Source organism: Eublepharis macularius, chromosome 7 (assembly GCF_028583425.1).
Source record: "Eublepharis macularius isolate TG4126 chromosome 7, MPM_Emac_v1.0, whole genome shotgun sequence".
Taxonomy (NCBI): Eukaryota; Metazoa; Chordata; class Lepidosauria; order Squamata; family Eublepharidae; genus Eublepharis; species Eublepharis macularius.
The window spans coordinates 4,469,480-4,484,332 of NC_072796.1; the positions used below are offsets into that span (position 1 = coordinate 4,469,480).

The following is a 14,853-nucleotide window of genomic DNA, read 5'->3' on the forward strand; positions in this document are numbered from 1 at the left end:
TTTTGGGATCTTTTTTCCCCACGCTAGGTTCTGACATTTAAACCCGCCTGACCATTCTGCTTGTGCTTGTGTGGGTGCATGCTGTATTTGGCAAGAAGTCACCCAGCACACTCCATGAAGCAGTTCAGCGAGATCTCAATAAATCAGTGGCAAGAAATGGTGATCAGGATGTGAACCCAACTCCAAGTTGTTGTATGAGCATCTCTAATTATAACTTCTTCCTTTCTCATTCATCCTTACCTTGACTAGTTTGTCCATTTATTATTGCACCCACTCTCCAAGGAGAGCCAGTTTGGTGTAGTGGTTAAGAGCGTGGGACTCTAATCTGGAGAGCTGGGTTTGATTCCCCGCTCCTCCACTTGAAGCCAGCTGGGTGACCTTGGGCTAGTCACGGCTCTCTCAGAGCTCTCTCAGCCTCACCCACCTCACAGGGTAATTGTTGGGGGGATAGTAACATACTTTGTAAACCACTCAGAGTGGGCACTAAGTTGTCCTAAGGGGTGGTATATATAAATCTAGTATTACTAGTTTTTGCCTGCCTCCTCCTCACAAAGTATTACATTTTTGACCCAGCCTTCCTCCCTGTAGCCTTTCATTTTTGCCTGAAACAACCTTGCAAGGTAGGTTAGACATGCTGAGAAGTCACCCTTCCCTTTGTGGCTGGGATTGGGGTTGGATCCAGGCCTCTCTGGCGAAATCCAGTATTAACCACTATACCGTGCTGAGAGGATTGGCATTTGGTGTGATGCGGCTTCACCAGGCTGGAAGCGTCTGCACAGTTCACGGGTGTTTTACAAGCCCCGTTCATTTCAGAGGGATCCTGGTGGGCTTCACACCCACCGGGGCTTCAAATGCTGTAACTAGACTGCAGACCTGCCTCTGTCTGCTCTAATTCTGCTTTGGCACTTGTATCCCTAAAAGCAAGCTTGGCATTGAATGAATGTGCCTAAAACCTTGAAAACAGCTGACCAAAGAGTTACTGCAGTTCTTGGAATGAATCTTTGTATTCAGAGACCCAGTGTGGTGCAGTGGTTACAGTGTTAGAATAGGATCTGGGAGACTCCAGGTTCAAACCCCCACCCTGACCCTGCCTTGGAAACGTGCTGGGTGACCTTGTGTCCAGTCACACCTTAGCCTACCTCACAGGGTTGTTGACAAGATAAAGTGGAGGAGAGGAGGCTGATATAATCTGCTTTGGGCCTCCATTGGGGAGAAGGCAGGACATCAATAAAGTCAAGAACTTGTATTCAACCCAGCTACAAACATTTGATGAACACTCGCTTTGTTCCATAAACAAGCGTGCAGAATATTTTGGGCCGGTGCAAGGAGGGAGGACGGACGGCAGAAACTCAGCAGGAGCCCCCGCAGGCGGCGGCCTGAGGCAGAAGCCGTCCAGCGGGGCGCCCGCTAGTCTAGGACGGCAAGCCAGCGTGATCTTCGCCCGAGCAAACGCTCGAGTCAACTCCCGGCGAGAATCCCGGCCTCCCGCTGCAGCGACTGCTTGAACCCCACGAGCGCCGCTGGGCCTCGCGTCTCCAGGCCGTCAGCCGGCGGGGGGAGGCTCAAGTGTTGCAAAAACAACACACACACACACACACCCCTGGGCCAAGGCAACAGCAGCCGGAGCTACACCAGGCGGCGCGACTGCCGTTTGTTGCACCTGCGGCGTCGGAAGGATGCACGTTCTCGAGGGCCGCGGAGCAAGGCTGCCGGGAGGCGACCGCGCGCGGGCTCTGCAAAGGGCAGCGCGGGGGGGGGGGGCGGAGCTGCACCCAATCAAGAGAGGCCCTGCCCGCCCCCTCCCTCTACCGTGCTATAAAAGCCCTGCAGCGCCGCCGCGAGAGCACGAGGCGGGCGTGGCTGTGAAGGCGGAGCGGAGGCCATGGAGGGGGACTGCGGCGCGCAGCAGGTGCGGATGCGTCGAGGAGGGGTGCCGCTGCGGGGGGCCCCGTCGCGCTTTGGGTGCCTCTGGGCGGGTGTCCAGGTTGGAGAATAGGCAAGAATCCAGTTGCACCTTTAAGACGCACCGACTTTATTGTAGCTTGAGCTTTCGAGAGCCACCGGTCTCTTCGTCAGATGCAACTTCGTTGTAGCATAAGCTTTCGAGAGCCACAGCGCTCTTCATCAGATGCAACCTGACGGTTGCATCTGATGAAGAGCGCTGTGGCTCTCGAAAGCTTATGCTACAATGAAGTTGGTGAGTCTTAAAGGTGCCGCTGGGCTCTTTCCTGTTTTGCAACTACAGGCTAAGACGGCCAGCTCCTCTGGCTCTGTGTCCGCGTTGGCGTCCCGGACGCTGGCTCCGGCCCCGTGGAGAGCGGCGCGGCTCGGCGCCCTCTTGGCCTCGCCCTGCGTCCGCAGAGGGGGAAGAGGCCGGCGCCGTGAGTGAGGGCGCCCGTCCAGGCGGGCCGTCGGGGGCCGCGGCGCCGCCCGCCTGCTGGAGCCGTGCTGTGCTTCCCTCCGCAGGCGTGGACCGAGGAGGTGAACCGGGCGAACAAAGCGGCGCTGTGGGCGTGGGTGCGGGAGACTGGCGTCCGGCTGGTGCAGGTCAACGGGCAGAGGAAGTTCGGCGGCCCTCCGCCAGGTACGTCCCCGCGCGCGGCAGCCCGGCCGGCCCCCACCCTGGGCAGGCCCGCTTCGCTCAGCTGCTGCTGGCTTCGCCGCCCCTCTATCCTGCGGGGGGCGCTTTCTCGTTGGGTTGCCAGCTGGCCGGGAAACAGATGGGTGGAAATGGGCTTTTCGTGGCGCGGAAATGCATAGCCTTCCCTGCCAAATTACATCCCAGTAATCCTCTGTTCAAAGGACAGGACGGTTTTCTCCAGGTGGTTGGCAAGCCTCCTTTCTAGAGTTTTACCCACCCAGTTCCGGGCTTGTATTTAAGCCCGCATGAGCACGTTGCGTTCTGGCGCCTTGAGCAGCCTCTTTCTGGGGTCTCCCCGTTTGGATGGGGTCTGGGGGGGGGGGGTCACCTGCCTGGAGCTGACTGGTCCTTTTTTCTGTACTGTTCAAAGGCTGGGCTGGTGGAACACCCCCTTCGGGGGCCGAGGTATTTATTGGCAAAATACCTCAAGAAGTCTATGAAGATAAATTAATTCCTGTCTTCCAAAGAGTGGGGAAGCTCTATGAGTTCCGCCTCATGATGACCTTCAGCGGGCTCAACCGTGGCTTTGCCTACGCCAAATACTCCAACCGGCGCAGTGCTCAGGAGGCCATAGGTGCCCTCAACGGCTTTGAAATCCAGCCCGGCCACCCCATCGTGGTCTGCAGAAGCACCGAGAAGTGTGAGCTCTCCATCGACGGGCTGGCCCTGTCTGTGCAGCAGCGCCAGCTCCAGCAGCTGCTCAGCGAACTCACTGTGGGAGTGGCCAGCATCTCCTTGCACCCGAGCCCTTTCCAGAAAGGAAAGCAGTTTGCAGGGGTGAAGTACATCTCCCACCGGGCTGCTGCAATGGCGAAGAAGGTGCTGGTGGAAGGTAAGGCGTCCCCCAGGAGTTGTTGCTTTGCAGTCCTCAGTACTTTGAGAGTCATTTGTTGGCGAGCAAGATCCGGGTCCCGTAGCACCTCAAAGACCAGCTAGATCTCTCATCAAATATCTGCCAAAGGGAGCTCTGACTCTCAATAGCAGCTTGTACCTTGGAAATCTAGTTGGTCTTTAAGGCACTATTGGACCCAGATCTTGCTGTTCATCTGTAGACCAATGTGGCTGTCCACTTGAAACTGTCTTCATTTGTTGGAGTTTACTAATGCCTGCAGAGCAGAATTGATTTATTGTCTCCTTCTTTAAAGGGGGGGGGGGTTGTAACTTGAACCCAGTGCCACTTAAAAGCATTTCTGCAGACAATGCTCATTTGACTAGGATTCTTTATCACCTCCCGAGGAATTTTCCTTTCTCTTTTAAAACAGTTTTGGTAATATCTAGCCTCAGAGAATGTTCTAATGAACTTTGCATGCAGTTGTGTCTCATTTGGTTGGTCCTAATTAGAGGTGGGCAAGAACCACAAAAAAACCAAACCATGTGGTTCGTGGTTCATGGGTTTTCACGGACCAGGAACCATGAACTGGGGCAAGTTCACGAGCCAGTTAGTGGGGTTTAAATGCCCCTTCTGGCCACTTATCAGCGGCAGGGAAAGGAACATTTGACAGTTTAAAGGGCCCTTTCCTGCCTTGCAAGTGGCAGGGCCCTTTAAACGGCCCCTGCCCCACACTTACCTTGTCCAGCCGCCCTGTGGCCCCACGGTGTCCTCCCCCTTCTTTCGCGAGGGGCGGGAAGGCTGTTTTTGGCCTGTTCTGCTGCTGCACGGGCCCACAGAACAGCGGAGGAGGCCAAAAACGGCTTTCCTGCCCCTCATGGGAGGAGGGGTAGAAGGCCACAGGCCCGCAGGGCGGCTGGGCAAGTTAAGGGTGGGGGCGGAGGCTGGGGTTTGGGTCGTTTAAGGGGCCCTGCCTCTTGCAAGCAGCAGGAAAAGTTTATATGGCCATTTAAACTGCCCCTTTAATATGGACCAAACGAACCAGTAGACCAGTTGGTGGAAACCAGCTTCCACGAACCAGGCTGGTTTGTGGGTTTTTTTGGTTCGTATTTGGGTTCGTGCCCATCTCTAGTCCTAATACATTATAACTGAGGTATGTGAGTTTTTTTTGATATTTAGTAGCCAAAGTGTGTGCAGGTTAGCTCTAGTACCAGAGTTTACTTCTGTCACAGGGGCTTAGTGGTTATGTGGTTCGCTGGTAACTTACTCTAGTTACCTACATCTGTGGTTCTGCAGGCAAAAATGGAAGCTGGTACTAGCTTAGCTAAGAAATACTCATGATACCAGTGTGTAGCCAGAAAACGCGTGGGCCTCCTTGTTAATAGGAAGCACTGCTTGCCTTGTTCATCTGGAATCTGCTTTTATTCCACTAGTCTTGGTTAATGTATCTGTAAATGATACTCAAGCTGCAGGTTTGATAAGTCTTATTTCAGGGTCTCCAAACTTTTTGAGCATACAGGCACGTTTGGAGTTCTGACACAGGGCGTGGTGGCCTCAACCACAAATTGTCTGCTGCAGGAGGTGGAGCTAGCCACAAAGTGCGCATGCACGCGCACACACACTAAGCACGGGTGCAGGGGAGAAGGGGTGAGTTTATAAACACATTGGGAAAGAAGAATGAGGCAGCAGCTGCTGCTGAAACAATATTTTTATCAGATATGCAAGTGCTCAGTTAGAAGAGCCCATTGGATCCCAAGCACATTCTAAAAATTCTTGGTGGGCACCTCTGGCTTATACTAAAGCAAAATGGAAACCTTCCCGGTTTTTACACAGGGAGTCTGAGCCTCTGTGGAAACGAAATCGAGGTGGATTGGCTGAAACCAAACAGGAAGCACGAACTCCACAGCTCTGTGCAAGCCCTCTCGGAGATCCTGCCATCCAATTGCTCTGCCGACGATGCTCCCGGCCAAGAAGCTTCTCGGCCTCTGGATCCTCATGTCCCACTAGCTGCAGGCAATGCCCTCGACTACCTAAATCTCCAGTGTGAGGAGCGGAAGCTGGGCCCCCCTGTGTTCCTCACCAAATGCATGCAGAGGAACCCTGGTGGCTGGCTGCAGTACTGGTATCAGGTGGTGATTCCAAACTTTCCATCACCGTTTAGTGGATTAATCTGGATCAAGCAAGATCATTCAGTCGTAGAAGACCATGAGAAGGCAAAAAACGCGGTCGCACTGCAACTCCTCAAAGTCCTGGGTAAGAGTCGCTTCTGTGAGTGGGGGGTGCAAAATGCTGCCCCAAATGCTTTTATTCCCCCCAGAAATGAAGGAGGTGAAGATTCCCCCCCCACACACACACACACTTTCCCCCATTTTTCCAACTGGAAAATCTCGGGGTGCACTGGGAACAAATATTGCCAGTGCAATATTCTTTTTAAAAGAATGAAATCTCCGAGTAAGGTTTTTTTCACACCCAAAATGTAGCATGAAAAGGTCTTAGGATTTTTTCCAGTTTTTTCCAGTGGAGAAGTTGGGAAACTTTAAGGGGCTCTGAAAGAACCTCCTATGAAATATTTGCTCTTTTTCAGTGAGAAATACCTTGTCTTACACAAAGCATTTTATTCATGCCAAATATATAGACTGAAAATGTCTTAAGAACTTGTCAATTTTTTCACTGGAAGAATTGGAAAATTTAGGGCAAAACTAGAAGAAAATGTATTATAACGTAGACAGGTACATTATTTTCAGGATTTGGGGGAGGGAGTTGCAAGAATATTCTGTTTAAATGTGTAGTAGGAAATTTTTTATGTAAGACAGTATATCATTTGGCATACACATTTCCAAGATTTTTTATTTAAATGTAAATAATATTCCATGTGTGTGTGTTACGCGAACACATTCTTAAAAGAGTTTGATGCTATGAAGTTCAGATTAACAGCTAAACATGCTGGTAGTCCTGTCTGCTGCAATTGTTTCTTATCTTGAACTCCTTTAATTTCTCAGATGTCAAAAACTAGAGAGATACGTGCTTATGGTAGCATAGCGTGCAGAAGTTTGCAGCTCTTTCTCAAATACTGTGGGTATACATGCAATTTTTTTTCTTAAGGAAAACAAAGGTAGTTACAGTTTTATATAAATGTGCTGCTAAATAGTACAATTTTCTGTTAGCTAAGTGATAAATAATGCATTTTATGTTGTTCTCAGTAAAAAGTTTAGCAAGCCACATATTGCAGGTATTCATGTCCCCCCCCCCCCAAAAAAAAAGAAAAATAATTTTCTGTAGCTTCAAAGTTTCCAGAAACTTTACGTCTCTAGCCAGGAAACCTCTGGAAGCCACTTCAGCCAGAGTCTGAGGAACACCTGGCAAGCAACAGACCTCAGATCGTGGGGCTGTGATCTTGACATAGTGGGGTCGGGGCCTCACTGTGCAGGTGCACGTGCGTACTGCTGTCTTACAGGGCAGGAAGCAGCTTGGCTAACCTCCCCTAGAACTGCAACACAATCTAGGATGGCAACTCTAGATCCAGAGGAGCGAGCCGTAGTAGTCTGCAGTAGCAAAATAGTAAAGAGTCCAGTAGCACCTTTAAGACTAACCAACTGTATTGTAGCAGAAGCTTTTGAGAGCCACAGCTCTCTTCATCAGCATCTGACAAAGAGAGCTGTGGCTCTCAAAAGATTATGCTACAATAAAGTTGGTTAGTCTTAAAGGTGTTACTGGACTCTACTATTTTGCTATTACAGATTAATATGGCTAACTCCTCTGGATATAGAGAAGTGTATGTGTGTATCTTTTGTGAAAGCTGCCCCCCCATAAATAATAACGCAATAAGCACATTAAAATAATACCGTTGCGGGTTAATAGACAAGATGCAACAGACATTTTAAAAATTTGGTCTTGTTATAAGTTATTTTGTGGTTATTGACTAAAGATTGTTTCCATGCAGAGAGCTCTTCCTCTACATCTAGCCCTGCCCGTTTTCCAGTTATTCCTCAGCTCTGCTGCAGGTGGCCCTAACGTGCACTGGGAGGAACTTTTTATCATTCCAAATGCAGGTTTGGGGAATGAGGTGGAGCTTGACCCTCGGCTCTGTGCACTTCTGGCACAATTTCCCCTTGCAGCACCTCCCTCCCCCCCCCCCCCCGCCTCCAGTGGGCCTTTTTTTGCCTGTTTTTTAAAAAATTATTGGTGCATTAAATGAATTGCTATTGTGTTTCATTGTTTATGTATTTGTTCACTTCATTTATACCCTGCCTTTCTCCTCAATGGGGACCCAAAGCAGTTTATGCCATTCTCCCTCTCCTCACAACAGCTCTGTGAGGTAGGCTGGGCGGCATGTGTGTGACTGGCCCAAGGCCACCGAGCAAATTTCCATCACGGAGTGAGGATTCGAACCTGGTTCTTCCAGATCCTAGTTGTGACACTAACCATTACACCAAACTAGTTTTCTAACCTACTAACCCTGCACAAAACCTAGTGGGAGGGTGGTTGCAAGTGCCTTGTTAATGGGAAGGGGAAATTATTTTTCTGAAGTCAGTTTTTTTAAAATGTAGCTATCGGTTCCTTTCCCCCTCTCTCTTTTAAAAGATGAGATAAATTAATGCACCCTTTTGTCATTTCAGCCCTTGTTCTACATTACACATCAGAGGGTGCTCTAGGAGGAGGACCTGGAAGCTTGAAGTTAATGCTTGCCTCTGAGCGTATATGGAGTGAAATTCTGAAATTTTGCAGATCTTCCCTTCCTGGCCCTCCTCTTTGAATTTATCTTTGATCAAAATGAATTTGATTAGAAAGAGGGAAAGAGATTATCCAATTTCTCCCTGAAATTCAACAGAGGAATTAAGAGAATTCCTCTTGCCTCTAGCGTTGCCAGTGTCCCAGTGGCTTTGCATTCCCAGCAGCAGCAGCAGCAGAGTGCAAAATCGGGAGCTGGCATACAGCCGGTGATCGGCCTGAAGTTCAGGCTGATCTGGGCAGCTTCTGCCAAAACCAGACATGGACTTGAGCCCCAGGAACATAACCTGCTCCTCACACGGAGGTCGTACCTTCCATGAGAATTTGTGTACTTATTGGTGTGCTTTTTATTTATTAAGGGATGTATGAACATTTAGTTTGTATTTCGCTAGTTCAGAAGCATGCCTTAGATCAACATAAAAGGGTTGCACGGTGAGGTTTCCCAGAACAAAGGATGTATTGCCATGTGGGAAGCATGTTGTGAGTGATTGCACCTTTGGGTATCTGCACTGCGAGGTTATTCTCCAGTGTTGATAATGTGAAATGTGCACTTTGGTCCTTTATCCGTATGGGAGAGTAAAGACCCATTGCTTCTGTTTGAAGAGTCAACCAACCGGCAGAACGATTACATCCGATGGCAAAATCTGGAACTTAAAATTTTTCTCTCATAACAACAGGGTGCCCAGTGGTGTGAGAAGGTTCTTGAAGAAGAATGCGCTGCCTGCCGTGCTTACGTGGATGACTCCTCTTGACAGTTGCCTGCCTGGTGCCTCTTCTTCTCTAAGTTGGCTGTACAGGGCAAACCCAGTTGGAGAGTGAATGCCTGGCCTATCCCATCCTTCCTTTTCCCTTGGGGCGTGTCTTGTTCAGGGGTCCCTTTTTGTTCTGTTTGCCTAGCAACTAATGTAAAAGTTTCAGTAGTTAATTGTTTTGACTTCTTTGAGTAGCCTGTTTTGGGGAAGGGTGCATGTTTTGTACACTAACCGTGAAGCGAGTTTGATCATGTGTCTGCACTGGGTGTCTTTCTTAAAAGCATGACAGTTCTGTGTAAGGCTATGTACGCATTGTGTGAGAGTCCAGTTATGACTTCAAAATATTAGGACCAAACTATATCAAACCTGGAGCTCCCAAGTTTTTTATTGTTACTTAATTACTTTCCTGCTCTGAAACAGCACCTGTGGGGAGAGGAAACTTAACCCCTTCCCCTCCCACCAACCCAGACAGGGCAGCTATTTAAAGGCGATCCCATTCATAGCGTTCACAGAGTCATGTCTGATTTGCCGTCCAGCTCTTGAAATGGAGAGGGCTGGTTTTTCTTTTTCCTTGCTTTGGATGTTAAATGTTGATTGTATTTTGAAATATTTTTGTTGTATGGCAAAGTTAAGTTTTTTTTTCCTTTAGCCAGCTCCCAACTGGGTAGAGAGTTTGTACCAGTCCTGTGTCCCAGAGAGTGACAGCAGCAAGATGTGTGAGGTTCTCCGTGGCTTCCCGCCCAGGCAGCCATTATGGGAGGAAATGCATTTGCTTGGACCGCACTTTTTTCTTTCAGAAGCTTTGCCTGGAAGCTGGGAGCTGTGCGTAGTCCAGTTTACGCTGCTCCAGGATACTTGTTGCAGCAGAGCTGTAGCTAGCAGATGCCTTTTTAAACTCAGGAAATACTCAGTATGGAGACTGCAGGGAAAGGGTATCCCTGTGCCTTAACTTTTTAAAAAGTTTTGTAAAGTGCTGAAAATAATGAATATATAACATGGACAACTAACTGGCACTTAAATATTAAAGTAGGTTTGAAAAGTAACGTGTTAAGTGTTCTTTTCTGGGATGTCCTAGGTTGACATGGCACTCCACTTGACTGAATTGTAGACTGATGTAATCTCTTGATGTCCTTGATGGTTTCACTGTTCTTGTAGCTGTTTCCATTAACATGATCTCCAGCAACCACTATAACAGAGGTGGCCAAACTGGCTTAATGTAAGAGCCACACACAGTAAACATCAGATGTTTGAGAGCCGCAAGACATGATGCATTGAAGTTACTTCAGATGAAGAGGTGGGTTTGGCAGAGTGTCCTGAAAGTGACATCATAGGACAGGGTGTGGTTTTGGTGTAGTATGCTGGAAGTGATATCATCGGAAGGGATGGAGCTTCGGAAGAGCAATCACCTGACCTTTGAAGTGACATTTCATAAGTGATGTCACATCCGTGCTAGGCTCCACCCCCAAAGTCCCCAGGTATTTTCTGAGCCAGATCTGGCAACCCCAACATTTTTATTGAAAATATGAAAGACATGGAAAAGGAGGGAGGGAACTAAACTAAACTGTACGGCCGCGGCAATACCCAGAGACCTCTGGGAGCTGGACAAAATGTCTATAAGAGCCACATGTGGCTCCTGAGCCACAGTTTGGCCGCCCCTGCACTATAAGAACAGCTGCTGGAGGTAATAGTGGTAAATAAAAAATGCTTGGTCTAGCAAGTGTTTTCAAACTTGGGCAGAATAGTCTTCTGTTGACAAAGTCCACATGGCCAGTAATAAGAATGTTTCATGTAATTTTTGCAGGCAAGACTTAAACTTGTTTTGGCAAATACTGGAACAATGGACTCTCTCCCCTTTTAAACATTCCACAGCTAGCTCATACTACCCAAATTGGCAGCTTCATCTAAAATTAAACTCTGCTTTTGTTTAACTATCACCTTCTCCAAAAAGGATCAAAAAGTAGGATATAAATAAAAAATGCAAATGCATGCCTGCTTTGCTACCACATACACAATTTTAATAATTAGAAACTACTACAGTTGGCAAGTCTACCCTTTTTTATTTAAAAGAAGGTCTTGATGTCCATTGTGAAGAATTCTAGCAAAAATCAAAAGCTTTAAAAGTCTGGAAAACGTATATGCTAGCTCTGTAGGGATCTTCCATGAGGTAGCTTACAAAATGAAACAAAAGTTATAAACAAAAGCTGCAAGAGCATAAAATTTGTCATAAAAGTAAAACTTTGTCATAAAAGTAAAACTAGCGGGAAGTCTCTGGGTGATAAGCAGTTCCCCAGCCCACCCCTGCAGCCATTTCCACAGCCACTCCAAAGGCTTCTGCTCCACTACTGTGTTAATACAGATTCAGCATCCAAGGAAGACTCTAGTCCATGAAACTTCTGCTTGAATAAAGTTTGATCAAGTCTTATAAGGTGCTGCAAGGCTATGTTCTTGCTGCAATAAACTCAAATGGATATTGTGGGTGGCAGTTCTAAGGATGACGGGCTCTGGCAGGTAGTCCCCTGCAGCCTCACAGCAAGCACTCCATGCTCTTGGTTGAAAAGGCTTTATTTCAGGAATCTCGTGTTCATAGACAGGTCCAAAGGTTGACCAGAAAGTTGACAGGAATAGCTTAATGTGTGAAAAGCATTCTTCTTATAGAGCACAATTACTCTTCCCCTACCCAACAGTAAAACATAACTTTTGGCACGAAATAGTCTTGAGAACTCTGCGTAGTTTACATATCAAGTCTAGACTCTAGGCAGGCAGCAGATTAAAAGTGAAACACAGTTATTCATGAGAACGGACAGTGTACAAGGTCAGCAGTTAGATGAGGCACCTGCAGCTTCAGCTGGCCTGTGAAAGCAAGGCAAGTTATGGCATTGGCAATAGGACATCAAGGTACAGCATTAATAATGGGTCTGTAGAACAAGGCACAGAACTGATGGCATGGATGGGGTACAGACGTGGTGGTGGTAGCACCCCCAGCCTCTGCCATTCAGGTATCCTGAGATGACGGTGGTGGTGGTGCTGGTGATGAAACATGCATTAGTACCTGCCCCACCAGCATACCTGAAGGACCATTGTTTCCATATGAACCTAATGACTACAGTCATCTGAGGCCCTGTTTTGGGTGGCCCCACCTGAGATTAGGAGGTTGGTGTTAGGATTAGTTAGAGTGCAGAATTTGCGCAATGGGCATAAGTACATGCGTATTTAGCTCTTTAAAATACTACATAATAGGATAAAAGGTTACATTGGTAGAAAATAAAACAGCTACCTAGCTACATTTTGCTGATTAGAGAGACTTAGTGGCACTGTTACATTTTACAGACTGGCTTGTGCACACTAGCAGACTGAACAAAGAGCAATAAAACTTCAGAATATGAATCTAGCTAATGCCCCCCCCCCAAAAGACTAATTGCCCAAGAGTGAATCCCACTTCTTCATTAAGCATAAAGACTCCTCTTTCTATGGCAGGAAACTTAACAGCTAAATGGTTAAGTTTACTATCCAAGTAACAAAAAGAGTTTTTAAGTTTGCCAGGAAAGGGCCCTATCAGTTGTGGTCCCCAAACTCTGGGACTGTCTTGTAAAAGAGACGCGCTTGTCCCGAAGACTCGCTTGTTTTGCTTGGTGTTCCCTCAGTGAGCCCTCTTCCCTACCCCCATCAGAGCAGGAAGTCAGGGTATAAATTAGGTAAATAATATTTCCCCCCTCCAGCATCTTTCTTCCCTTCTCTACCTCCACCCTCCAATGCCAATCTAGAATCTCTGGGACCTTCCAAACTTGTACTGCGTTCAAAGCATTTTTTAAAAAGAATTTCCAGATGTGTGGGGCTCCCCGTGTGCATCAGAACTACAAGATCATTTTAAATCGGGGGGGGGGGGCTTAAAACCCTTCTCACACTCTTGATCCAAATTAAGCCTACGTACGCGCACGCACACACACAAGTGCAAGCAAAATTGCTAAGAGTTCCAAATATGAAACTCCTGCAGATACCTGGAAAGGCCCACTTGATCCATAAATGCCACCCCTTGATCACTGCAACACTTGAGCACTGGCGGCGTCATAGGTCTAAAATCTCCCCCCACCCCCAGCTTTGTCTTTAATTCTTTAATGCCTGATCTGTGGCGGGCAAGGGCGCCTGCCTTGGGGAAGGGAAGGGAAGCTTTCCTCCCTGCACTGCCAGGCAACCAAACGTCCATTCAGAATGGGAGGGGGGGGCTGTATCCTGTCTTCAACCTCCTGTGCTGTGCTTTGAGGGATCCAGGCAGGGAAGCCCCCTCCAACATCCAAGCAGGAGGAGGAAAGAACCCATAAGCAAGCTGCAGGGAAACCAGCTACAAAACACGGCAAGAGGGTCCTCCTCCCTGGAAAAGCAAGGCGCTCTGACTCTCCCAGGTTCACGCCCTGGCACTGGCAGTCTTGTTGGGTCTGCAGGGCGCTGCTAGCCCTGAATGTTGCTGTTCCCCTGCAGACCAGCCGGGCTGCCCAGCTGACTTGTCAAAAAGAGTCCAGTAGCACCTTTAAGACTAACCAATTTTATTATAGCATAAGCTTTCGAGAATCAAGTTCTCTTAGAGAACTTGATTCTCGAAAGCTTATGCTATAATAAAATTGGTTAGTCTTAAAGGTGCTACTGGACTCTTTTTGATTTTGCTACTACAGACTAACACGGCTAAGTCCTCAGGATCTATGACCATGGAAACCAGCTGACTTGTGTGTCACTTGCATTATGCAAACAGGGCTTACTGGGGATTGGATAAAAGTCCCCTCAGTTATTTGCATAGTTCCTGCCCCTCCTAGTAGCTTCATCTTTCTTCCAGCTGGACTTTGTTTTCGGGCCAGCTTAGCTCAGCAGTTCCTTCGCAGTCTCTGTAACAACAGACTAATCAGCAATTGGTTCGAGTCCTGCGGGCGCTGCCTGGCCTTTTGGTTTCTTCCCAAAATGGAAGCTTCGCCCCCACCCCCCCACCAGGGAAATGCTTTTTAACACCTGCAATGATTTTGCATTCAAGAACAGCACCAAAATATACAAGGGACCCTTGTGCCACTTAAACAGTGAAGATTTTATTCCAGCATAAACATCCCTGGGCTACAGCCCACTTCTTCAGATGCCATGCATCCATCTTCAGGAGCACACGGCGCTCTGCATACTTTCTGGTTCATGTTAATCCCTAATCCTGGTCCTTTTTATGCTGTTTGATTGCACTGTTTATATCCTGTAATCCATCTTGAGTCCCAATAAGAAAGGTGGACTATAAATAATTTTTTAAAATCTTTACTTTGAAAATTACTTTGACCGTCAGCCTTGCTGTGTAGACGCTTGACATTAGGACTGGCTTACTGTAACGTGTTCTGCATGGGGCTGCCCTTGAAAGTCTGGAAGATACAACAACGCAGAATGCTGCAACTGGCCCCTTACCTGGCGTGCCCAGCTGAGCAATGCATAAAACCCACATTGTCCCTGCAGCAGGTTTGGCAATGAGTTTTCAATGGCGGCAACTCTGGACTGGTAAAGTTCAGCTACAGGGACATACAAATGTTCCTACACACCTTTTTAAGGGTGGGAGGAAATCAATAGACGAAATGTACACAGCTCCCGCCCACACTCCCGGGCCACCGCCTAACTCTGCTCCGTAACGGTTGCCATGCGCCTGTCTGCATCTAGGACGGTGGCGTGGCTGAATCACTTCACTTTTTGATCCTTACATGTGACCCTGTAAGGAGCCCCGTGGCACAGAGTGGTAAGCGGCAGTACTGCAGCCCAAGCTCTGCTCATGACCCGAGTTCGATCCTGGCGGAAGCCGGGTTGAAATAGCCTTCCATCCTTCCAAGGTCGGTAAAATGAGTACCCAGCTTCCTGGGGGGTAAAGTGTAGAGGACTGGGGAAGGCGATGGCAAACT

General features: G+C 48.0%; 1 protein-coding gene across 1 annotated transcript; it reads left to right on the plus strand.

Moving 5' to 3' along the window:
• The first annotated feature begins 1,882 nt into the window (after positions 1-1,882).
• On the plus strand, positions 1,883-9,945 carry DND1 (DND microRNA-mediated repression inhibitor 1). The gene is made up of 5 exons (XM_054984842.1): positions 1,883-1,984; positions 2,467-2,584; positions 3,012-3,473; positions 5,304-5,723; positions 8,876-9,945. The coding sequence occupies exons 1-5, from the start codon at positions 1,883-1,885 to the stop codon at positions 8,890-8,892; spliced, it is 1,119 nt and encodes a 372-aa protein (XP_054840817.1). The 3' UTR covers positions 8,893-9,945.
• Positions 9,946-14,853: the final 4,908 nt, after the last annotated feature.

Coding starts and splice junctions, on each gene's coding strand:
- DND1 (XM_054984842.1), top strand. CDS start 1,883: ATGGAGGGGGACTGCGGCGCGCAGCAGGTGCGGATGCGTCGAGGAGGG. Junction 1,985..2,466: donor GCCTCTGGGCGGGTGTCCAG/GTTGGAGAATAG, acceptor TTCCCTCCGCAG/GCGTGGACCGAGGAGGTGAA. Junction 2,585..3,011: donor GTTCGGCGGCCCTCCGCCAG/GTACGTCCCCGC, acceptor TACTGTTCAAAG/GCTGGGCTGGTGGAACACCC.